Here is a 25,649-nt window from a genome sequence, read left to right as displayed (position 1 = left end):
ACCACTTTCTTGTAATCTCTTCCATACCTTTTCAGCTGAACTACAGGGAAATCTAATTTCAGGGAAAGCTTTGCAAAATGATTTACTGAGGGGAAAAAATTTTTCTAAAAAATTATAGTGGGAACTTTGACTAGAGTTTTTGCCCATCAGCATTCATTATGCATTTGGTCCATCATTGTTTACCATACAATGTATAAGTGGCAACTACTGATGAACTCTTCCAAAATGGGTGTTGTTATCTATTCCTGGCAGAAAAGACATAAACAGAAGTTTTGCACTCTGGTTCCTTCTCCTTTTGAGACCATTCCCAATGCATGCAGATGAGATAGGATAGGTTAGGATAGGGTAGGATAGGATAGGAGGATAAATCTACTCTGCTTTTTTCAAATGGCATTGCAAATTGAAACTAAATTGAGCTAAATGACAGTCAGAATGAAAAATTTACAAGTCAAAGAGGAAGGAACTGCAATGGAGACCAGCAAGTGGATGCACATCACAGAAATGAAGGCAAGAAGAGATTTTTAAAACTATTGCAACATGGAAGGAACTAAAAATGGCTTTGTGAGCTGGATACTGGTGTGCTTGGAAAATCCGCTTACAAACTGTAGGTATGACCTGAAGAAATGGAGGAACAAATAATTCAGTCCTTTCGACCCATGTAGCCACCTCAGCTAATCTGATGTATGGACAGCACTTTGGTTCCACTGATGCTGGCCTCAAGCAAAAGATTATACTGGGCTCATCTGGTAGCAGAAGCTGTATGGTTTCCCTGTCAACTCTGTGCTGGGCTCCTGGTGATTTCCAAGAAAGGGAATATAACTGTGGTGAAAAAATGTCTGTCTTCTCAGAGCAAAACAGAGAAAGCAGTAGTGGTCTACACAGAAAGAAAATTATACATTTCATGACTGTCAGTAGAGAATCCAGACGTTTCATTTTTTTCTCAATTTTGCTTCCTTTTTTTCTGTTTATTCTGTTTATTTTTTTCTGTTTATTAGTTAGGATTTGACAGAAATTGCATGATTCCTTATAAAATAAGTGTGTGAAACTGCAGGGTAAAAAAAATCTGTTTTCCCTTTGCAGCCCAGCCAAAGACAAGATGTGCTACTTGGTACCAATGTCCTCTGCATGCAGGGAGGTTCTCCAGCCCTTGAGAACATCCTTGGCCACTTCAGTGAAGAGGCCTCTCTGTAACTATTCCTCGGGGCTTGTTTTCAAACACCCAGGCAGCATGCTGTAACTCAGGGGGTTCGCTTTAATTATTCCTTTGAATTTCTGTGCTACATGTTTACTTGTATTTTTGCCTCAGTGATGCTCAGGTTGCCTAATTTGCCAGCATTTCCCAAAACTTCAGTATGGGAAAAACGTCAGTGGCATTTTGTGGCACTTCAGTTCTCCTGATATATATTGATAGTCAGCATTTGCTCACAGCCAGAGAGCATTGATGGCAGTGCAACTGGCAGATGGGGCAAAGACAGCTTTGGTTTTCTGAACAATGTCCTCTTGCCTTTTTTTTTTTGTTTTACCTCATAGGAGCAATCAAGCATAGGATTGAAAATGTTTCCTTGTTTTTGAAAACAAGGAAGTAAGAGTAAAAATACTGCAAGTTGTCTGCCCAGCTCTAGTTTGAGACTCAGTAAACTCTGAGGGGTTTACCTGTTTGGCTGTATTAATTTAACTAGGGAAAACCGACAGTATTAAATTAAATTGGGAAAACTCCTACAGGAAAAAAACCCCAGTTTTAGGGAAAAGATAATGATTCTGTGCCATTTAGTTAATTATCCAAATTATGAGTGTACTTCATGAGCAATGAACCTGGAGTAATTTCCTCAGGAGTCTTACTTCTCAGCAAAAGGAAACCACCATTTTGGAGAAGTCTAAAAACCTTTTATAACATTTCTATTTCGAGATGTGCATTTTTCCCACAAAGCCATGTTCATAACTCCCGTGTAAAAAAAAATCCTGGATTTATTTATGTGATCTAAAAATTAAATGTCCTCAGGACAAAGAACTTGTTAATGGGAGAAAAATATCAGCTTTGAAAAACATTAAAGTTGTTTTTTTAGTGTTATACTTCACTGAGAAAATTATGAATGCTTCTGGAAAATGGTTGATTTAATATTTCTTTATTGATGGACTCATGCAGAAGTAAACAAATCTTGCCCCACTGCATATCAGACAAATACATTTTTTTAAGACAGCTACATGATGGTAACATCTCTTCATACCATCTCCCAGACCTGCTGGTATTTCCTACGTTTGACTTCTGCTACCAGCATCAGCTGTGGGCTTGGCTTTGCTGTCAAGCTCTTGCACATATTTGGGCATTGTGCTGTTTCCTTCAGGCAGCAATGCCTTAACAAGCCCAGGTGGTTTTCCTTAACTCCTCTAACTGATGTTTCCTCTTTTCAAAGTTTGAGATCCTCCTGCTCATTGGCAGCTCTTCACCATGTGAAGGATTAATATGAGAGTGCACTACTGAAAAGAGCCATTCCATAGTAGTGCCAATGTTGCTGGAGCTGAGAGAAACCTCCATCGGGGAGCTATTTTTCTTTCTAAAAAGTAAAAAAGAAAAGAGCGAGATGGTAGCCAAATACAGGGAAACCCAAACCTAACACAGTAGGTTATTTTTGGTCTTCACATTTTCTGCTAAAAATCAGCTTTTTTAGTCTGCAAAGCTGTATTTGTTACTTGTTCTAATTACCTTTACCTACCCTCTCACACTCCCTTTCATTTTCCAACCCCTTTATATATATTGAGAATACTCAATTCTGCTTCACAGACCACTGTGGTGTAGACTATCACTCTGTCCTTGGACAGACTGGATCTAGATCAGGTCTGCTGGAAAGCGCTAAATGAAATACCTTCCTTTGGATACGATCAGCTATCTTCTGTAATGCCTTCTTGGTTCTGAGGGTGACACTACCAGAAAGAGTCCTTGGAGAAGTCCAGAGCAATTCACTTTGCCAGGCTTCAGGAAGGTGCTACATGTAAGTGAAGAGTCCAGCAGGAGGGCCAGAAATTAGTTCAAAGATCTCTACTGCTTCTGTGCACAAAAGGTTACTTAGCTCTCTTCGCAAAGCACAAGCAGGGAGCCCAAGCCCCAGAGCACTGCATTGAAAAAACTCGCAGACAAGCCAGCCATGAAGCTGGGAGCAGAAGCCAAGCTCTATTGCAAATTCTGTGTTGCTCTGGTATTATAAATCCCTAAGTGCGCCTCTCTAATGGGCACTTCTAGCCAGAAAGTCAGCTGCCCTTCTCTCGGTGGTATTTCGTGCTTTGAATAATGAGCAATAAGGGTTTTGTTGGTCATTTAAGTGCTACAATTCCAAGTGCTTAAACACACTTAGCAGGTTCCCAATCTCTCTGTTTCTGAGCCAAGTGGCATTTTGAAAAGCATTAAGTTAAGTAGCTCCTACAATAATTTTGCGTTCTCTCTTTGAGCTTTCTGTACTAGAGCTCACTTCAATTGTATCGCTATATTGATTTTGGTATTCTGCCACTCTCAAAGTTTTCTTCTGGATTTTTCTGTTGAAGCAGTTGCTCCTTCAGATGTGTGTTCAGAGGGGAATTGGCTTCACGTGCCGCACACTTGGAGGTCATTTCCCTCTCACTCTTTGTCAAGGGCCAAACAGGAAACTGGTTCCTGGCCATAGGTGTAGGGACAACTGGGATTAGATGTGAGGTCCCCCAGCTGTTGAATCTTTTTGCTGGCATTCCGCTTCCTGAAAAAATTTCATAAAGTTTTGGTACTGCAACAAGAGAAAACATGGCAAGTTTTAGCTTCAAAGACAGTTTTTCCAGGGTGATCTGTGTAGGTCAAACTAAAGAGCAGAAGAAAAAAATCCCAATGCAGTGATTATCCTGCATTAACCACCAGCATCTAAGGATTAGTACAGCCATAGTCACCAGTCCTAGATACACTAATGAGAACAGAAGAGGAACAAGCAGATGCAAGAAAACCACAGCATTTTGATGGGCTGTTTTTTGGAGCACAGCCTTCTCTGATCACCGAATGCAGTGGTGAAGTAGCATTCCGTTGTGTTTGGAACTGAGTAGAGGCAACGATCTCTGCATGTGCTCAAGTCTTATCAGCCCTAGAGAAGGGGAAGGTGAACTGCTGAGGTTCGTCTCACCTCAGTGACTCACTGTATGCCTGTGAGAGACTTTAAAAACCACTTTCTAATTGCAGACATCTGTTTTGAGCCATCTTGGCCTGATTTTTTAGGAACTTGACTTCTCGGCACTCAAGTTAGTATCAAGGGGGAGAATTGCAGAGAGGATCTTAAGCCATTACCTGTCTGTTTTGAGACCCAGATCTGCATGATGCAGTGGAAGGGAAGGACGGAGTTGCTGACTGGCCATGCTTCTGGCATGCCCTCCCTTTAGCTCAGCATCTTTCTTGCAAGCCATTGTGCAAAAAACAGTGCAAGACCCAAGACATATCCTGTTAATCACAAAGAGAAATACTTTGGGGATTTTTTTAAAGTTTCTTTCACGGTATCTAGAATCCAGCTACATTTTGATATGGTATGACATGCACAGTATTTCCCTTATTTACTAAAATGTGGGGGTGCACTCTTCAGCTCTTTTATGTCCACCTGGAGAATTCAGACAGGTAAATAAGCATTTACTTTCACAGGTTCCCAGCTGGATCTAAACATGGGGGCTTTGCAAACACAGCTTTGAATTTTCCAGTTACAGCCAATACAGTATATGAGTGGGGCAACAAAAGGAATGAGAACACAGGTTACACTAAATCCTGTGCAGGTGTTACTTCTCATGTGAGCTTTGCATCTATCAAGGGTGCTAGGTTTGGCTAATTTAGTCCTGCATTTTTCACTTCTCCCTCTATGCTGTTTGGCTTTAGAGGAAAAGAAAACTGACAATAGCCAGTGGCTAACACAGAGTGCTGGGGTTAATGTATTTGGTGTTTCTGGACAGCCCGACTGCTGCAGCAGGTATAATGACAATTCACCAAGTCCTGTCTGCAAGTCCTGCCCCACTCCTCCTGTGGTCTCTCCTACCTGCATGAGGAGAACCATCACTGAAAAGATTCAGTAATTTAACCAGGAAAAAGGAAAATTAAATAAGTAACTATTGGACAGAATGCTCTTTAAGTTATTTTCAGCCAAGTCAGCCACAGTTGATGTTGGAAATTAAAACCATCAAATATTCAGTAAGAAAAATAGTGGGTGTCTTACAATGCCTTTTCTTGTGGGATTGCATCAAAGGCTAAACCAAATAACATCATTATTGTTAATGTTAATGAGGTAGACTAAGTGGTGTAATTTGTCTTCTCATGAAACAAAGCAAACTTTAAAACCATGGACAGTCTGATTTTGTCCAGCAGACACATAGGACTTCTGGAGGAAATCCCCCTGGAGAGAGACTCTCTGCCTGTGGAGGACAGGAGGACCACCCTAGCCACAAGGTGATCGCGTTTTACAAGGCTAACTTCATGCAATAAGTTTACAAGGCTGTGTGAGAGGGGTGCTCCCTCAGCCTCTGCTGCGTTATTTGCTGTGAGTTTGGTTGGAAATTCTTTCTCTGAAGCTCAGTCTACTGAAAATCTTTATTATACAAAATTCTCCCCTGAAGTTTGCCTCCTCATCAGTTAGGTCCGGAATGCAGATTGCAGTTCTGTCTGCAGTTACTGCAGAGCCTTTTCCATTTTACTAAGTTTGGGTATCCCAAGAGGCTGGTAGACAGTGGAAATTATACAACACTTGTCAAACCCGTTCCTGTGCTTTCTTAGAAATACCCCAAAATGGAGGCAAAGAGATAAAAATTTTCTACTTGCCTTGTCTTCTTTTTCGTTTGGTACAATTACTGTGTGAGTCACTCAGTGTTAAGAATACTTTGAAGGGGAAAGTTGATTATTAGATACATAGCAATAATGAATCACACTTGATGGAAAAATAATTTTCTCCTTTTTGTGCCACATTACCTAGACCATCAGTTACTGAGGGGAAAAAAAAAATCACTGCCTCATACAGAAATTTATCATAGGTAGAAATTTCTCATGGGAGAAAAATGGCACGAAGACCCTATTGATTTTGTAAGTAGGAAGCACAGATGAGTTTTCAAGGACAGGATAATGATATCAGCTATTTAGATCTCCAGGGAATTTTCATGAGTTTGCTGGCTCTAATTATGAAAGTGTTTTCCAGTTACCTCTATTCCAAAAAGCATCTTGCAATTTTTTGTATGCAAAGAGATCAGCATCTTAAGAGACTCTCAAAATAGATGTACTATATAGAGTCAGGTTATCAAGGTTAGGACAGAAATGTCTGGAATAGAATATTTCTCTAGAAAAAATAAAGTTTTAGTCAATATGCAAATTTCAGCCATATTTTCTGATTTTTTTTCATTGCTGAGACAATTTTTTTGGATGCACAGTTGATGGTACTCCTCGTCTTTGTATGTCTGGGAATGCAACACACAAGCAAGGATGGAAAGTGTAGCACTGCTCATATGTGTAGGTTTAGTGCTCGTATCAAATCCTGCCTGGAACAAAAGGAGGCACATAAAGGAGGCTGCAGGGCAGCCGAAGGTGCTTTGTTCATGTGTCTTTTTTTGTCTTAGCATGGGAATAGTTCCTCTGAGAGAGGTTCCTGGATAATGGGAACCCATGGGATATTTTTTCTTTTGTGGAATGCCCGCAGTTGCTGGTGAAAACTCTTTGTATGATTTGTCTCTCTAGAGTAGATTAGCCTTTGTTATCTGTGGCATTGGAATTAATCACTGTGGCAGACTTTTAGTTTAGGGTATTCTTTGGACAGCTAATGAACCAACATCAAAAAGATTTAATGGAGCAGTTACCTCCCTGAATGTTGCAGGAAAGAAGAGGGAAATACATACTTTTTTTATTGAGAGAGCTATACTGATCTGGTACTTGGAACAAAAGCCTTTAATTTCCTTAAGTTACTACAGATAATGAGGTTTAGTAATTGGCTTTTGTTTTAATACAGCTTTGAAAGGCTAAACCACATAAACCTGTGTAATACCTTGGAATAATCAACAGTTAAAGTAACAGGTAGGTTTGACTTCACGAACAGTGCCTGTCCAAACTGGATAAAGATCTATCAGTTCAGTTACATGAATGATTAGTTGATGTTAAGAGTAATTTTAAAATAGGAATTTCTTTGAACACTTTGGGGTGCAGAGTTGAAAATAAGGTGTTTTGTTGCAGTGTTTAGGTAGTTTTTTTCAATGAAATATATTACTGTTGATTTTCAGTAGAGCCCAATTGCTGTGGGCCTTAAATTGAAGACCTAGAAGTCTTAAAAGCATCTAACTGATAAACTATATAAGAGCTGTACTCCTTCTTTCTTACATGTGTGTATCTAAGAGAAGGTAGAAGACGTCTGTGCATGGTAGTACTCTGCCTGAGAGACCATAGTGTGTGTGATTAAAGGAAAACACAAGCTAACCATGAAGATTCCAGTATCTGGACTGGTTCTGCCTACAAAGACATCTAGTGTTTCAGAGTGAAGGAAATCCCCCATCACAAATCTGAGAGCACTTCCCCATGCAGTGCAACATTGAGATAAAAATTAAGGCAAGGACTCATATGATTCCTGAAACTTTAAAATCTGCAGGGGAGACATGTATAATAACAGCGTTTCAAATCAATTTGCAAGCAACCTGATTTTAGAAGAATTGAGGTTGAAACTATTGCAAGACAATTTGACTGACAACCAAGCAACAACATGGTTTTACATGTCCACATCTCTAAAAATCAAAGTATTAATATTGCTCATCCTTCATACCTCGTTCTTATTTGGCCCAGTCCCTCCTTGCCATTAATATTAATTATTATTAATACCATGAGTCTGCTTTTAGCATTAGAAATGCTGTGATGGTCATAAAGAAATGCACTGTAGTTCAGTCCCTGATAACTTAGGGGCTGTAAGGGCCCAGGAAGTGCTTTTTCCCTTTTTTCTTCAAGTGGAAATGCTGTGGGATTTTTGTTGTTTTGGGGGGGTTTTGGTGGGGGGAGAGGAGGGTTTAAACAGGCTTTTTGCTGCCAACATACTAGCAAATCTTGGTGTTCCTGCAGGGTGCTCTGCAATTAACAGGAGCTGTGTAATTAACTCATGTCACCACTGCATTATGAAAGCAAGCGCAAATGCCCTGTCCCTTGGAAGGGGCAACTATGTGACAGCAAATTTGCATTATAATAGCTGCTTGCACTGGGGAAATTTCATCTTTTTTTGCCCACACTTTTACACTCCCCAAATCCACAAGGTACGGAGTTCATAATCTCAGACAAATGGAATAGCAAAATACTGTGCTTGAATCTAGCTATACTAAGTTGGTATTTTTAGTATTTAAATTTTTAGTATTTAAATTCCCAAGACAGAATGTTTTTCTTGGGGTGGATATAATGCATCCTCTGCCTGTATGTCCAGCCTGTCTATTCCTGAGGCACAGTGTAGCAGTTAACCTTAGCAGGACATTCTGGGAAAATATAGCTGGGAATGGCAGTCTTTAGTAGCATCTTTTGTTAAGGGCTTCAGTTTGTGAGAGAAGGCTTTGGGATGTGTATTTGATACTAAGGAATAGCTTGGGAACAGTATCTCTTCCTAAATGACCAAAGCTGTTAGTGTTGGCAGTCTCATTTCTCCCAGTGAAAAGGTACTTCTGAAATGCAAACCATCTTTTGCTGAAGTAAAAATAGCCATTATTTACATTCATGCTGCATGTGTCATTTCTTGTGTCTTTTTTACTTTTGCTGTTCTTGTCTCTATCTTCTTTCTACATATGTTAAATTTTATTGCCATTGCATTTTTTAATTTTCTTTTAACTCATCTCTATATTTTAGTAGTCTGTCTCTAGGCTGTTTTTCTTTTCTTTTTACTCCTCCAAGTCACAATAGGGTCTTAAGTGTTTGTTTCTTACAGATCTGGTTTCCTTGATGCACCTTTATGCCCTTCTGCCCTCATCTCTGTGATGGTTCTTGTCTCTTATCAGTTACGTTTCCCTGTATACTGTTCTCAGCAATCTAAAGATCTAAGAGGCTGAATGGTTCATGCACTCTGAAGGACACAGTATATTCCTCTAAGTTCCAAAAGCCCCAGAACCTTCACAGACTATTTCCTGCTAGGACTGAGCAGAGTTTTGATGGATCCAATAATGTTTGGATATCATAACATGAATATAGACTTGATGTTGAAAAGCAGGCCAGCACAGATCACTGTGTCACTTCGGCCTTCAGCTATTTAGTGCATTGGCATATTGGGGAGAATGATTAAATTGAATTTGTTTGCAATCCTCAGGCAGGATTGTTTGGGAAAAGATGGACTGAATTTGGTAAGATTTGTTTCCGTTTCCTCTGCTGGAACACTGTGGGACTCTGGGTCACAAAGTGGAGAGAATGTTATCACTGTCATCTTCAGACTTCTTTATTTTTCAGTTATAAGTAAGTGAACTTAAAAGTTTTTGACATGGAACTGGTACTGTATTTACTACCTTGAGTTCTTTCTTCTCTTTAGGCTGTGCTTTGTGGCTGAAAGCCTCTCTCATCATACCCAGTTTTTCTTCAGATCAGACTATCCCTACTCACTCTCCCGTTTTATTGTGTTATTGTATTGAAAGAGAAAACCTGCATTTAAGATGTGGCAACATGGAAGAGAGAGTGTGGTGGTCTTCAGTCCAGACAGTTTTATTTTACTAATTGAAAATATTTATAAAGGCAGAACTTTGATTATGTGCAACTGTGTAGTTAATCAGAATTAATTAATATCTGAAGTAACAGGTAGGTTCTGGCACATCACCCTGTTCTCTCACCTGGGCTCTGATCCAGCAGTCACTGAGAGCAACAGGCTGCTGGCCATTAGGGCAGGCTCCAGGTATCTGAATGTGACCCTCATTCAGCCTCATGCCTTTAGGACAGGACTAGTAGTTGAAGAGAGTGAGTGAGCATCTGGATTTCCTTGTGCACAGCACAAGACAGCGGCTCTTTCTGCCTGAATGGCCATGTGCTTGTTTACGAGTGAGAAATTTTTTCAAGTTTTCAAACAGATCTAGACAAAAGGCCTTACAGAAAGAAGCTGCACAGCATCTGCAACAAGTGAAATGGAAAATCTCTCTGCAGGTATTTTGAATGCTTACTTCTTCTTTGGGAATTTCTTTAAGAAGTCTGAAGCAGTTAAAAAAATCTTGGTAGCTTCCCCGGGAAAACGTGGTAATTGGTAAAATTTGTTTTGTTTTTTTGAGCAATACTCTATGCTAGCTTTAAATGTAGTAGGGTTTGTATTTATATTGAGCTGGAGACCATTATAGTATATAATGCATAATTCAGCCTGACCCTAGTCTGTTTTCCTCGTAGTATATTGTTGACACTCTTATAAGGGAGGAGTTGAGAGTTCAGAAAGGTTACGTACAAACAGTTCTATTAAAGTCAAGAGTATGCAGTGCTTTTTACTCAGAGAGGGAAAGTCTATACATTTATTAAAAGAAGTTTATTGAACTTTATTTTGCACTCTTTGCTGACACTTTGGTAGAAGAGTTCTTCATTGCTGCAACAACTTTGAACTGGGGAGCTTCATTAATCCAAGCTGAGGCTCCTGCAAAATAAGCCAATCATTGCCATATCTTCTGTACCATGTTTGAACAGCAGCTTGAATGGATGGTTGCAGTGAAAAGAAATTGAATTGCTGTGTCAAAGGTCTCCAACGAGAGGTTTCTTAGCTTGTTGCCTGTCTAAAGGATTTGGGGCTCTTGGCAGTGGTGCTAAAATAATTTGCAGCGTTCTGCATATCAAGCAAATACTATGGAGGGTGGAGGCAGAAAGTGCAGCGGAATTTCTTAGTGACACAAATATTATAGTCATGATAACTTAAGGACTGGAAATGTTTTAGAAAGGCTCTGTGACTGTAAACTTTTTTAAGTTTTAATGGTAATTTGTTCTTCTAAAAGTAACTACTGTACCCAGAAACCTTGTTTCACTTTGGAGTGCAGAGATATTGGCACAAAAAGAGCTGTGCCTTCATGTGTATTTCAGTTTATTTGAATTGTTCATGTTTGATCTTTAATTCTGGGTCTGCAATGCATCTTTTTATTTATGTTTATAGTTTAATTTATATATTATTTATTTATATATTTATATATATTTATTTATACAAAATGATTGATATATATATAATTTTGCCTGTATTTTGAGATAACATTCTGTTCAGGATACTTTTCCTCTTAGAAGTGCCATAAATTATGCAGTCCCGTCTTTGCTTGATCTGTTTGTGTATATGATTTATGTAACATTGCTGTTAAATTTTTATTTGCACCTCACTGTGCACTTATATTGCCTCACATTCAGAAGTAGGTAATGGGACTGTCATTTTTAGTAGACCTACATGTGGGAGTAGTAGGTAGTTTGCAGTGCTCCCTCCCCTAGTGACCTTGTAATGTAATTAACTGATACAGCAGAATGATGATTCTTTGAGCCGTTTAACCCAACTATTTCCCTCCTATATGGTTCCTCACAAGCTTGAAATCTATGTGCCTCAAGACCTTGAAGAAATTTATAAAGCAACTTAGTGTTTTATCACCCTGAGTGATACATTTTATGTGATTCGAGGATTTTGTTACTTGAAAAATACCTGGATTTTCCTCTTTCATTTATTCCCATGTTCAGAATGAATCACAAGCATTGGCAATGAATAACATACATAACAGGAATGAAATGGCATCAGCTTTCAAGAACACTTCAGTCACCTCTTTTGATTAGTCTCAGCTGGGAATATTAGATATGACTTGTGTGCTTTTTTAGCTTGTCTGCCACGTAAATTCGTCTTTGTGAGTATGCACAGTTAACAATGAAATAACAGTCCTTCTCTAGATATTATACAATAGGATGGAATGATTTACCAAGGTAACTTAGGCACTTTTGGAAATGTAAATAGTGCCTTATTCTGGATGACTCAAGTATGAGTAAAATGAAAGCAATAAAGAGAGGGGAAGAAAGAGAGGGGTGGGTATTTGGGAGGCTCTTATAAGTTGACATGCTTGGCTTGTTTAAACAGAATTTATAGGTCATGCTGGTTTTGTTTAAAAAAATACAAAACAGGCTGTACTAACACACCTAAAATAGATCATTCACTGTCAAAAGCATGAGCAAATAATTGAAATTTGACAGTAATTTCAAGCGAGTTGGCACTGTAGGAACATCAAGCAAGTTTCTTTCTCTAGATGCCCATTACTTGCCCTTTTTAAGTCCTACAAGTTACAGACAAGAGATGATATTGCAAGCTGCATAGCTGCACCATCTTACTTTTGTGGACAGAAATAATTAGGCATACACTGGCATGATATGCATTCAGAAGAAAGGATATACAGTACCACCTTTCACTGGTGATTCTACTTGGCTTCTTTATTATGCAGTCATCTGCTGTTGTCTTCAGCTCTCTCAGAAATCTCTCTCTGCTCCTTAATCCCGCTACTTCATGAAATGGAAATAAAGAAGAAAAATACTGCTAACCAAATTTAGGCAGATGGACAAGTAGCATTATCTAATGGCTCTAGTTTACTGCAACACACTGAAGGAACCCTGTTTCTACTACAGAATGGAGACATGGAATATGATAGCAATTTATCCAGTGTCAAAATGCTGACTGTAAAGAAATACTCTCTTTTGGATAATGATATATATCACATAACTCAAAAGTGTATTGATTTTTACTTTGGGGATTAATTAGTATGAGAACTAGACCTCGATGTAGTTTCCACTGAAACAATGATTGAATTTTCATTGACTTCAGAATAAAAATAGTCTGACCACAGATGCTTAGTTTTACTGTTTTGGAGATATGTTTCTTATTAGAAAGCGTTTGCTTCTGTTAATAACATTTTTGGAGACAAAGGAACTGGGAGGGTAGTTAATAATTGGCCAAAGGTAATATTTTTCACAGTGAAATAGAAGATTCTTATATTTAATGAGTGGGAAAAAGAATGGCAAAAGTATTAGAGAGATATAGTCCAGATAAACAGCTCTGGTAGTTGAATGCACCTGTATCAAATCTACTGAGTTATTCCAGTTAGCTGGGAGTCTGGCTCATACAATCTAAAAGCATCCAGCATCATATCTATTCACCTTGCAAGTCCCTGTGACTAAGCTGCAAAAGTGAAGAATTGCAGCAGCCTACAGTAAAAAGGATAAAGGAGCACCAGTAAGAAGGAAGCGGTAACACTGGCGGAAATGGCAGATAAATAAAATCCAATCTCCATACACATCTGAGGGTTTGTCTATAAATCAATATACATTGCTTGTAAAAAAGAGGTGAAAAGCTAACAGCATTTCCTATGAGCCTCATTCATTCTACACCACTGATGAGCTCCATAGAGCTAATTTGTTGAGAGGGCTCTTCTAAATGGGGATGTACTTCCCAAAGCGAAATTTTATGGATGGCAGTCAGTACTAATATTTAAAGCAAATAGATTATATCCTTGTTCAGTGGATATGCTCATGTAGAATCTTCACAGGTGACTTAGATGGCTCGCAACTTTGGAAATCAGATTACCTCCAGGGCAGTGGGAAAATTTTTCCAGTTTAATAGGAAGAATTCCAGTATTCCATAAGCTGTGAAGTTATGATAGGAGTGGAAGAGAAAGCTCCTCTGTAAAGTCTCCTGCTGCCTGTCTTTTCATGTTATTGTTGGCACGACAGCAGCACTGTGCTAAAAGGCAGGACATGGGCATCTATATCCCAACACAGCATATTCTCTCTCAGGAATATCCTGACCTAAGCAGAGGAAGTAATTTTACTGGCAGTCTGAAATTTCCCCAGTGACATAGTCTGAGTATGTCTCTGGCTTATGTTTGCATTCCAGAGTGAGGAATGTTTCTTCTAAAGGACTCATGGTAGTTGGTAGAAGCCAAAGCTATTTCAGTCTCTCCATTCCTCTTCCTTCTTAGCAGGTGGTGGGGCTGGAGAAAGCAGGGACCAGTATTTCAAAGTCAGCTTGTATTAGACAAGGAAGGAATGAAGGAAGGGAGGGAGGGAGGAAGAGAGGGAGGGATGGGAAGGAAAAGGAAGGAAAAGGATTGAGCCAGTGTAGCTGCGTTGCACACAGATACATTGAGGATGTTATGCTGATTTACACTAGCTGAGAATCTGACATCCAACTAATTTGTGAAAGAAAATGTATGATATAATTAAAAGCCGCAGATTACTTTTCTATATCAGCTTGGTGCTTAATGTCACTCCAGTGAAGTAGAAAAGGACAGTTCCATTTTAACACTTTATGGCTTTTTCAAGGAAAGAAACCATAGAAAATAAGGAAACAAAACCCAAACAAAGCAGCTGAATTGCAGGGCTTCAATCTCTTTTAGTGATGCATTTCTGGAAAATAATTTTCTGTTTTACTGGTCATGGAAAATTACTCATATGTTTGATGATTTGTATTCTGCTCTTGTTGTCTTCTCATCATTTTTTGGTTCCATGTTATTTAATTTCTGTAAGTGTCATTTCTAAATGGAACAGAATGAACTGTGGGTCTCCCACCTACATACCTAGGTCTTTTATCAACATTTTTTAATGCCTGTTTGGTAGTCTGCTGCCAGCCTTTTAAATTTACCTACTAACAGTTGTCAGTCCCCTCTTCATTCCTGGATGCAGATACATATACAGATATAGATATATGTGTATACATTGTACGAGAAATACTTTGGCACTGGTTAAGGATGAGACCAGTAGGGTTTTTTTACAGAAGATATTCTCACTCTTCATGCAGTTCAATATGGAATATTTTCTTGTGGAAGATGGAAGTGATAGGAAGTGAGAGTTTTCTTTAAACATCTAGAATTTAGTGGAAGAACTCCAGTTCTCTATCTAGTAGCTTCAGTAGAGTGATCCAAAACCTAGAAAAACATTTTATTCTCTTACGGCCATAGGAATTTTCTGTGGGGGCTGAGCATGTATACCTGGTGATTTTCTCACCAGCTTCCAAGACTGGATATGACTAGAAAAGCCCTTTGGGTTTCCAGAAGCCCATACAGATCAAATTGCCATTTCTTGCGGGTTATCTGACTTCACTTCTGCCCTGCATTTCCGATAATCTGGACAGCTGTCATTAACACCCATTATTAACAGAAAGCCAGTTAGGTCACTGTCTAATATTCTATTCACTGTTGTCATACAACTTTACCAACCTTAGTGCAGTAGAATGAGTTAGGAAAATGCTATTATCTCCTACTTTATAAGTTAGGAACCAAGGTAATGAGAAGTAAAAAGTTTAAAAAAACTTCAAGATCTACAGGATGTTGAGACAATGTTGAATTCCAGACACTGAAAAGACCCCTAAGATTTCTAACTGCAACGGAGTAGCAGAGGCATATAATAAAATGTCTTCCCATATATCATGGGGAATCCTAAACTCTGAGTCAGTGGGGTAGTGACTGGAATAGCGAAGTCCCAAACTTGTATCCAACTGTTTTCCAATGCCTTGTGATTGACTCTGTTGTGAAAACAAAATCTCGCATGTGGCAGTCTAATGCTCTGCTCTATTGCATGTTAGGCAGATGGAACAGCATATTGTTTTATTGTCTTTTTTATCAGAGTTAAGGTAATAACTTACCTGAAGTTGCAAAGCATGTGGAGAACATTTCCTGCTCTTGTACTCATGGTTTCATCTCTTTTCTTTTTCAGTGAGTATGTTTCTGAACACTTTAACTCCCAAGTTCTACGTTGCCCTGACAGGCACATCCTCATTAATCTCGGGACTTATTTTGGTAAGTACTAGATGTATTAATATCACTTTACAGTTTGATTTAAACATCCAGAATGGTATTTTGGGCTTTATGCAAATTAATAGGGGTCTTTGTTTTTTCCTTAAACTTATACTTCTGCAGCACATAAAATTTGTCTTTATTTGTACTTCTTTTTCCATGGGAACAAAAAGGAAAGAGAGGAGAAAATATTTCAGATCTGTGTCTTTGAAGAAAAAAAAGTCTCGAAGAAGAATTTTACCCACTAACAACCCTATAGTAATTCATAACAAGTATTTGCACATTAAGTGCTTCCCTCGACAAGTACTACAGAAATGAAAAAGGCCAGTAAAAGGAAGAGGAGGAGAGGTACCAACAATTTCAGCTTAGCATGGTCCTTTCAGAAAGTTACAGCAGGACTTATTAGAGAAACACCAGTTCTGGTGCCAGGATTCCAAGGGATAATTATTTCAGTTCTTCCCTTCTTAGAATCTTTCCCAGTACATATCTGCCTATTTGCTTAAATGTCTGTAGAATATTTTTAAACCATTTAAACCCCCTTTCTCCCATAACTTATCTCTGAGGGCTTCTTTTGTGCAAATTGATGCAGTGGAGTGAATCGTAATACCATTACAGTGCAAAGCAGAAGTGGAGTATTTGTACTGAATTTTATTAAATGTCTTCATAGAAACAAATGGAAATAAAAAAATCTAAGAATCCACACAGTGTACATTGGCTATTATGCTTATACTAGGCTGTTCTTGTTTCCTCGCTGCCAGGAGTTGGCTTACTACTTACACAGATGAATAGTATAGCACGGCACAGCACGGAACAGAATAGAATAGAATGATCATCTAGTCCAGCTGCCTGACCACTTCAGGGCTGACCAAAAGTTAAAGCATGTTACTGAGGACATTCTGCAAAAGCCTCTTAGACACTGACGTGCTTGGGGCATCCACCACCTCTCTAGGAAGCCTGTTCCAGTGTTTGACCACCCTCTCATAAAGAAATTCTTCCTGATGTCCAGTCTGATCCTGCCCTGTCACAGCTTTGAACCATTCCCATGTGACCTGTCTCTGGATACCTGGGAGGAGAAATCAGCCCCGCCCTTTCCACTTCCCCTCCTCAGGGAAAGGTTGTCTTTGTTTTAGTCTTGTTTGTTCAATCGGTCTTAGGTCTTTTGTCTTATAAACAAGTTGTACACTTTTAAAATCTGCTGGATAGAAGCTGCAGACCCTCCATCACCACACCAAACTAGGAATGAAATTGAGGGACCATGCGAAAGTTACTGTAGTGATAAGTGAAGAGAGGAAAGAGGGAGACATGGCTAGGGGCTAGTTCACATCACCTCAGATCTCCTGATCTCAGAGAAACCTGAAAGCAACTAGAATCTTAACTAAACATTGTCAGTTTGGTGTGGGAAATACACACCTCTCACTTCCTGTAGCTGGTGTAGACAAACAAACAGCATCTTTGACTACTTAATGCCTGTGAGACTCTCATCACTTAGATGATTTCTGCACTATTGCTGTGCCTTGCTCTGGGTTTCCTCATAGCAGAAGGCAATTACCTAATGTCTGCACCTTGGGCATTCATCATTCTTGTATGGATTGAGCCCCAAAGCACAGGACAGAACTCCAGAGGGACCAACAGAACTTTCAGAATACTAGCAGCAGCCAGACCTGTAAGACTTGGATTCAGTTCAGCACAACTCATTCAAATGCCTGGAGGGAAAATACTGAATGCTACATTCAGTACTGTCACTCAGAAAGAAGAAAATGCTGGGCCCCACCACCAAGATGAGAAGGAATGAGAGAAATAACATGGGTTTCACAGCACAATTCCTTATTTGTTGCTAGAGAGCAAAGACAGTAGGAGGACGTGGCGAGACAAAGACAGTTTGTACCCTATTGAATTACCTCACAGAATCAAACAGGAATAAAACCCTGAAGAGAGACTAATTTATCTAGAGCTAAATTCTGTGTATATCATGATTGCAAATCTAGGAACTTTTTTTTTATACTGTAGTCATGAAGGCAGTTTCTGAGGACTTAGCTCAGAAGTAAATGACTTGTGAGGAAGAAATTTCTAATTTTGATGGAGAGGACAAGAAGAAAGTGGCAAGGAGTCTTAAAGACACTCATATGAAGAAGGGGCAAAAGGGTACCAATAGAAGCCTTTCAAGAAGAGATCAGACTGCGTGAGCCTTAATCAAAAGAAATCACTTGGTGTTGCATGAGAAACTCCATTATGAACAAGATGAAGGAACAGTGAGTTGATGGAGGTGTAGACACAGACTGAACAAAGACTGAAAGTCTTCTTTTGTGTATCTTCACTACTGCTATCAGTTGTTGTCTGCTTTTCACATGGCACCATCCGAAGTGTGAAAAGGATGTGTAGGCCAGGCAGGTAACATTCAGGAACCCCGGACTGTAGGGACCACTGTCATTGCTGAGAGAAATGTGTTGTTTGTAAACTTGATAATGGAAAAGGAACTAAGCAGACATCATCATGGAAAGAAGAAACTGCAAGTTGAACAGACCACACATCAGAAATGACAGCTGATTACATTCTAGTTCTGATTACGTTCTACAGCCTAGTGGTGCTTCAGATTATTTCTTAACCTTGCTGTTTACCCGTGGCCCAGTAACATCATGAATTGCCTGCATTGCCACTTGTGTCAGACTACACAGCATCCTCAGTTCTAAAGGATCCTTAGTGCTACTAATGGTATTAAGTGAAACATTCTCTTTCCAAATCTACATCACTGGGGTATTTTTTAGACTAAATGTACTAATATTTCTCGGAATTTTCCACCATATGGGCTGGCAGATTTTTTTCCATTATCAGTTGGCTGCAATTCCTAATCTGAAGGAGAAATCACAGCACTGCAGGTTATGAAATGATGGAAAATTCCATCTCTTCTTAAGTGTGGTAACTGATGGGAAAGTGATTGCTTTTCCTAAGTCATGTTTGGGTCCTGAAACAATGACTGTAAAATTCAGCCTTTGGGCAATCGTATGCTACATGACTCCTTTGCAAAACACTACACTCCCATCTTATTTTGTCTCTTACTTTCAATTCTTTAGGTAAAATTTAAAATTCTTTAGGTTTCAATTCTTTAGGTAAAATTCTGGCCTTGCTGTAGGCAATGTGACTTAACTGAAGCAAGGATTCCAGACCTTTTTTCTTATAGCTCAGAACCATACAGAAAATACTTTTCTATCTCAAGCTTTCTCCATAATTACTTGACTACAGCACATAGTTTAAAGTTAACAATTTAGCATATATTCACTTCATCCTTGCACTATTGTAGACATTAAAAACAGGAACAAGATTTAGTCCAAAGTTGCATTAGAAATACTGTATCGGAAACTTGGTTCCACCGCAGTTACTTTTAATCCAGTAAAATATAGTGTTCTGTCTCCGAATACAATGAGCTGCATTGTATTCAGTGTCTGGAAGGCTGAGGTTTTCCACAGGTAGGGTAATAAAACTGTCATGAAACGCAGCTGACGTCCAGTAAATGCTGTGAACTGGAACTGTGTAAATGCCACTAAGATTTCTAAATAAAGCCAGATATTTAACGTACAGTTATCACCAGAGTGAAAGCTGGTCAGCAGTCTTGGGTGGCACTTGAACTGCAAACTGATGGAGTCTTGGTTCTAACAAAGCACAGGCAGAAGAACCTCAGACTTGAATCTCCAGCAAGAAAGCCTTGTTATTCTACTTCAGAGCTTGCAACAGTAATGAGAGTCTTCTGCTAGAGAATGAGAAGCATTCTGCAATGAACAAATACCAGGTCTTTCAGATACGACAATTAGGAAGCCAGTCTACAAAGGCAGAGCATGAGTTCTGAGTCTACACTCTGCCTAGCATTGACCATCTGGGCTGTCTGCTACTACCTGAGAATGTGTATAGTGTGTGAGAGTCCCAGCCTTTTGTAGCCAATGGTACTACTACAGGAAGTCTGAGTGTGGACCTGAGTGACACAGAAGGACTTGTCTTATTTTCTGTAGATATTAATTGTTCTTCTTGTTTCATTACCTTTGTGTAGTCTGCTGCAGAGGGGCAGAAAGGTGACTGAGTTCTGGGTGTTGCCACAGACACTCTGAAAGTCTGACAAGTGTGCAGGAACAGCGTTTGATGGCTGAAAAGCAATACATGGTAATTGTTCAAAGTTTCTGCTCTGGCAGAGAAGGCTTAGGTCAGGAAGGGCAGAATCATCATAGGGAGTTCCTAAGAAATTGGAAACCCATGCCAAGGAGCAAATGAGAGAGGAAGGATCTGTCAGAAGGCAGGCTATAACCCAGGCCACAGAGAAGGGTATCGTAACTAGCTGGGGTCTACACAGTGTTGAGAGAAGTACTATACTTAGTCAAGGCAATATATTATTTTCTTTCCCATTTTTGTATTTTTAGAGGTAGATGAAGTAAATAGCTATTTAGTTTGAATAAGCTGCTCGTTAGCACTGCATGTATCTTCTCCTGCTGACTCTTTGAATAAGACAAGTGGGCCAGGAGCAGAGTCTAAGAGGATGATGAATGTGTGTACTTCATCCAGAAGGAAGGGGGCTGCATATCCTTCAAGAATGTCATTAAGGATGCTGAGCATGGTCAGAGGTATATTGACTATTTCCTAGATCCAGGCTGGGCAGGACGGAGGATCTGCTTGAGTCACTGGCTACCTGTAACAGCTAAATAAAGTAGACTAGGGGCTTTCTGTGTCAGAAGGCAAGTAGCATTGTGTAGTCACAGTCATATGGATAAACACTCTTGCCTCCCAAGACAGGATAATCTTTTCCATACTGTCTACTGGATATAGCCCCTGGGCTGTAATATCCCTAGAACATGTGCAGTCATTACCTGGGAGAGTTGACACAGGCCAGGCAGTGTGCAAGCAAACAAACAGCATGGATGACTTGAGCCAGCCAAACCTGTGCTGTGGTCCCATTGTATTTATAAAATAGGCTTAACCATGGAATCAAGTTCTGCCAGCATTATGCTGTTCCTCCAGAGAGTAAGTTTCATTTAAATCCATTAGATCAGTTGTTACCACCACTGCTGTTAGAAGAGTACTCCGAATCTTACTCCTCTGAGACCTGGAAGACTCATTACAAGCCTGAAAGAAAAATCTGAGCTGTGGAAGTTGCCAGCAAACAAAATCCTTTACTGCTTCTGTTGAAGACTCCATACACACACATACACTAGGAGAGGATGACAGAGAGAGTTCTCTCTAAGAGAGGATGCCTGTCTCAGATATGATAAACAGAAAAGCATAATTCAAATTACAGATAGAATCATGCATTGGTTCAGTGAGAACCACCATCAAAAACGTCCCTTGTGAACCGATGCATTTATGATGGAGTATCTGTTCTGAAAAACCAGGCAGGAAGATCAGATAACCAAGTGATGCAGAATAGATTTGTTGCTACAGAGATAGATAACATTATCTGGGATTGTTTGTATGTGAGAGCAGAGATAAGAAAGAGGACAACTGTAATATTTTCATTGCACAGGGGAAGAGAAGCACCTGCACAGAGAAGCAAAAGCAAAAAAAAATTCCAAAGCAAGTTTTTGAAATGCATTAAAAAGACAACATTTCCAAAATCAAATACTCTTACATTAAGCAATACCTATACCAGATTAAAAAACAAAAATTCTAATTTGCATTTCTAAACACACAAAGCTGGAAATTTTCAGAACAGGGTTTTAACTTGGCCTTTGTGAACATAATGGTCCCAAAAATCCCTTGAGGGTTTGGAGATGTTTGACCCTGTTTCAATTTGAAAGCACAGGCACCAACTAGAAAGAGCCCCAAGAAGTTTGCTGCTGCTGTGAAGGGGAGGAGATCTCTGAAGTTGAGCTCCCCTCTTACTGTATGTATATGACAGAAATGAGGTTGCCTTTTCTTTCAGAAGTGGTGCAGAAAGGATCTTTCTGATTAATTTGCTCTCTAACTCAGATATCTGTCAATGGGTATTTAATCCTTATATTCAGCTATTATTCTGCCAGATGATCTCTCATCTGCTGAATTGTCAAGATGGTTGACTTCATGTTGCTTTCAAATTGGATGATGCAGTTAAAAGTCAAATTTGATTTATAGAAATCAGGTTTCAAACCAGCTGACACTGTCTGAGAAAGGTGCAAAAATTCTGCAAAGAGAATTTATTGTTTTAAGTACCAGAATACAAATTACCTCCTCATACACGCTGAACAAATCACTCCAAGCAAAGGCTTATGATGATTTATGGCTTTAATTTCTAAGAGACTGTATGCATTGAGATCTGCCTGATATTTCCTGGCACTGGATTCACTCAACAGAGCAAATATTTTTCAAAGCTGCCTTAAACAATTTATGAGCTTTAATGCAATTTTTTAAAGTAATTAATGTCTTTTTAAGTCTGGGGAGGAAGACTTACAGCTGTGTCACATATTTTAGCAAGTTCCTGTCACTCAGCTGAACTGTAACAGTGACCACATATATATATATAGATAGATATAAATACATATATATACGTTCTTTGTGACTGTCCCCTCAGTTTCACTGAAATTCAGTATGATGGCTTTCCACCTGGTATACATATACATTGTGCAGGGTGAGTGGGCTCAAGCATGCTTTTGTACTACTCACTCCCTCTCTGAGTTTTACTGACTTTCCATCTAAAAGCTGATCATGATTGAAATAACGAGCAGGAATTTATTAGCACATTTTGGAAAACCTTTTTTTTCCCCCCTTCTCTCAGAGAAAGTATGAAGCTTAGATGTAGTCCAAAAAATATTGTGGGAGGGAGAGTGTGGAGCCCAGCCTGAATCTCTCTACAGCAGGTAGACCTCTAAGAGGCCTTCCAGAGCCTGCCCTACAGCATGCTGATGATGTTGAAGATGTGAAAGCAATCCTTTCGCTTGTTGCTGATTGTAGTAAGAATTAATAAAGAAACTTTTTTTGGAAGAGATTTTGTCAATGCTTTCAGCACTGGCATAACAAATGGAGACATCGAGTAATATAGAAAGGTCAGAGATAGCTCATTCACAATTTCTAGTGCAATCAATATACAAAGAACCTCCAAATTTCTCAAAACTCCATAGATTTGCTTTTTTTTTTTCAATTGGTATGTAGATGTTTGGGTGATGATTCAGGTACAATTTTCCTATTCATTAGAAGCGTGTGTTCCTTTATAATTTTTACAGTCGCAACCTTTTCTATATTTATATGAAATAGTCTTCATTTCCAGGTTTATGCGGTTTCCTGAAATATGTGTATTCTTACTGAATAATATCACTTTTTTGGTGAAAATACCACAGATATATATTTATAATTGCAATTATAAGGAGTTCTTTTGGGCTGTGAAATGATTTTCCAAGTAGATCTCTATAACTAATTCTTTTTTCTGATTTGCTAGCTGAACCAAAAGCCTGAAAGTAAAATGAATTATGGATCAGCCTAAGTCAGCCAAACAAAACACAGTTCAGCTGGGGGAGGGGGGGGGAAATCCTAAAAGTATTCAGCTTCCTGGAGTTCGTTTGTAATTTGTAACATTTTTTTTTATTAAAGTCAGTGAATTCCTTTGGAAGCATTTACTGGGGAAACAAGCAAACCTTCTTTTCCTCACGTTCCCTGGACTGCAGAGGGAGCTGGGGAAAGACGAGGCGGGTTCACTCCTGACTGCACCATGGCATCGGCGTGGCTGGTGTCGAGCAGCATGGAGTTTTGGGTTTTTTTCTTTTTTTTTTTTTCCTCCCCCAGAATTCAGTTTAAAGGAAGGGTCCTAACAATTTTAAACGCCTTTAAAAAAGAAATAACCTGACGTAAGGTTCTTTGAGGTTAAAACAAAAAAATGCACTGACAAGATTACAAGATTTGAGACTCCCCACGTAAACTTGGATCACATTGAACCTCCCGGTTAACCTCGGTACCCTCGGGCAGGGGTGACGCGGGCAGGTGCCTCCCTCGGGATGTGCGAGGAGGGGGCGCGCGGTGGCTGGAGCTGCCGCTTCACTTGTCGGGCTGAGGCGGGAGCGGGATGCAGGGCGAGGGAGCGGGGTGGGGAACGGGGGGGTGAGGGAGGAGCGGGCGGAGGAACAGGCCGAGGGGCGGCCCGAGGGCGGCGCGTCTGACGGTGTCTCCGCGTTGCAGATCTTCGAGTGGTGGTACTTCCGCAAGTACGGCACGTCCTTCATCGAGCAGGTCTCGGTGAGCCACCTGCGCCCCCTGCTGGGCGGGGTGGACAACAGCGCGCCCAGCGCCGCCAGCGCCGCCGGCGGGGACGCGGACGCGAACCGGCAGAGCGTCTCCGGTGAGCGGGACCACGAACGGCTTCCTTTACACTTGTGCTGTTGTCAAACAAAAGGCAAAGCTGCTTCGTTAATTGCAAGTTGCATCTTTCCAAGTTCGTGCAGTGCGTATTGCTCGGGCTGCGTGGCTGATGCGTTTATTTCCCCCCTTGTTCTGAAAGCCCTGCTAAATTCCACGTGCCCTTTCTGCGGCACCGTTTATCCAGCGGAGGGCCACAAAGATGATTAAGGGACTGGAGCATCTCTTACCGAGGAAAGGCTGAGGGCGTTGGGCTTGTTCGGCCTCAAGAAGAGACGAGTGAGAGAGGACGTCATCAATATCTGTGTCTGAAGGGAGGGTGGAGCCAGGCTTTTGTCTCTTGGTGGTGCCAAGCAATAGGACAACAGGCAATGGGCAGAAACTGATGAATAGAAAGTTCCACTTGAATAGGAGGAGAAAGTTTACTGTGCAGGTGACCACACAGGTTGTGGAATCTCCTCACTGGAGGTATTCAAGAACTATCTGGATATAATCCTGTGCCATGTGCTCTAGGATGACCCTACTTGAGCAGGGAGGTTGAACCAGGTTACCCGCTGGGGTCCGTTCCAATCTGATAGATTCTGTGATTCTAGAGGCACGTAGTATTTGTATTGAAATAGTTTTGAGTAATAACAAAGTTGTAAAAAAAAAAAATATAATCAGGCAGAGATGTTAGAATGCCCATCTGGTTTTGCATTACTTTATTTTTTAAATAATGTAAGCGGTATGTAAACAATTGGATTTCACTTCAGTAAGAAGAAGCATAGTGATTTTCAATAGCTTGAGGGCTTGTTGTGTTCCTGACTCTGCTACTGATTTGATTTGTGAATTTAGGCAAGTCCTAACATAGTCAGGTTTTAAAAAAAGGCCTCCAGTTTAGGAGGCATCATTTCAGGCATGTGGGGCTCAATTTTTATGAGCTTCCAGGCATTCAGAGCTCCTACAACTTTCAGTGCAAGGAGTGAAGGTATCTGACCTTAAGCCATTCAGGCCTGAGGCACTTTGAGTTGGGTGCCAGGTTGCCTGGGGGATGCTTTCTCTGAGAGACAGGCCATCCTGCCTAAAACAAATCAGTCCCCCAAGCACTGATCTTTATGGACTGAAGGAGTCTCAGGGGAACTTGTCTCCCTACTTAGGTGACTCAGCTACCTGGGGAGAATGAATTGAAAAATTAGCCCATGAGTGATGAAGATGCTGAAATGCTATTGCTTCTGCCTTGAGTTGGAGATACTCACTGTTAAAGTTAGGGCAGGAGCATCTTGGCTTGTGTTCCTCCTCTGTAAAGCGAAGCTTACCTTTTTCAGCCCTAGCTTGGTATACAGGCCATAATCTTAATACTGGAAATTAATTCAGCTTTCATTAGGGATGTACCCCTAGAATCAATTGCAATTTTATTAAATCCATTTCCTCTGCAGGCTTTTAGGACAGAATTAGTAAGTGAAGAAAAATGAATGAAAAGAAAAAAATCAATTGTGTAGAAAACATTGTTCAGCAGCTGAGATGCCTATGTCTGTACCTAACAAATTTTGTTTCTGCTCTTCAGTGTGCGTGACAACAAACAAACAAAAATTAGCTTTGAACTCACATGTTAAATAAAATTGGTGGCCTCAAAAAACCTTGTTCTCTACAGG

At 40.0% G+C, this 25,649-nt stretch overlaps 1 protein-coding gene across 3 annotated transcripts in view; it reads left to right on the top strand.

Annotated features, from left to right (window-relative positions):
- ST7 (suppression of tumorigenicity 7) overlaps positions 1-25,649 on the top strand; it is a 145,386-nt gene that overhangs the window by 65,488 nt on the left and 54,249 nt on the right. For all 3 annotated transcript variants that reach the window (XM_017817881.1, XM_017817883.1, XM_017817882.1), the window contains exons 2-3: positions 15,647-15,729; positions 23,842-24,001. In XM_017817881.1, coding sequence (XP_017673370.1) covers positions 15,647-15,729; positions 23,842-24,001 — 243 coding nt within the window. The remainder of the gene's footprint in view (positions 1-15,646; positions 15,730-23,841; positions 24,002-25,649) is intronic.

The sequence above is a fragment of the Lepidothrix coronata genome, unplaced genomic scaffold, assembly GCF_001604755.1.
Source record: "Lepidothrix coronata isolate B3197 unplaced genomic scaffold, Lepidothrix_coronata-1.0 Scaffold63, whole genome shotgun sequence".
Taxonomy (NCBI): Eukaryota; Metazoa; Chordata; class Aves; order Passeriformes; family Pipridae; genus Lepidothrix; species Lepidothrix coronata.
This window is presented reverse-complemented; position numbering and strand designations above follow the sequence as displayed.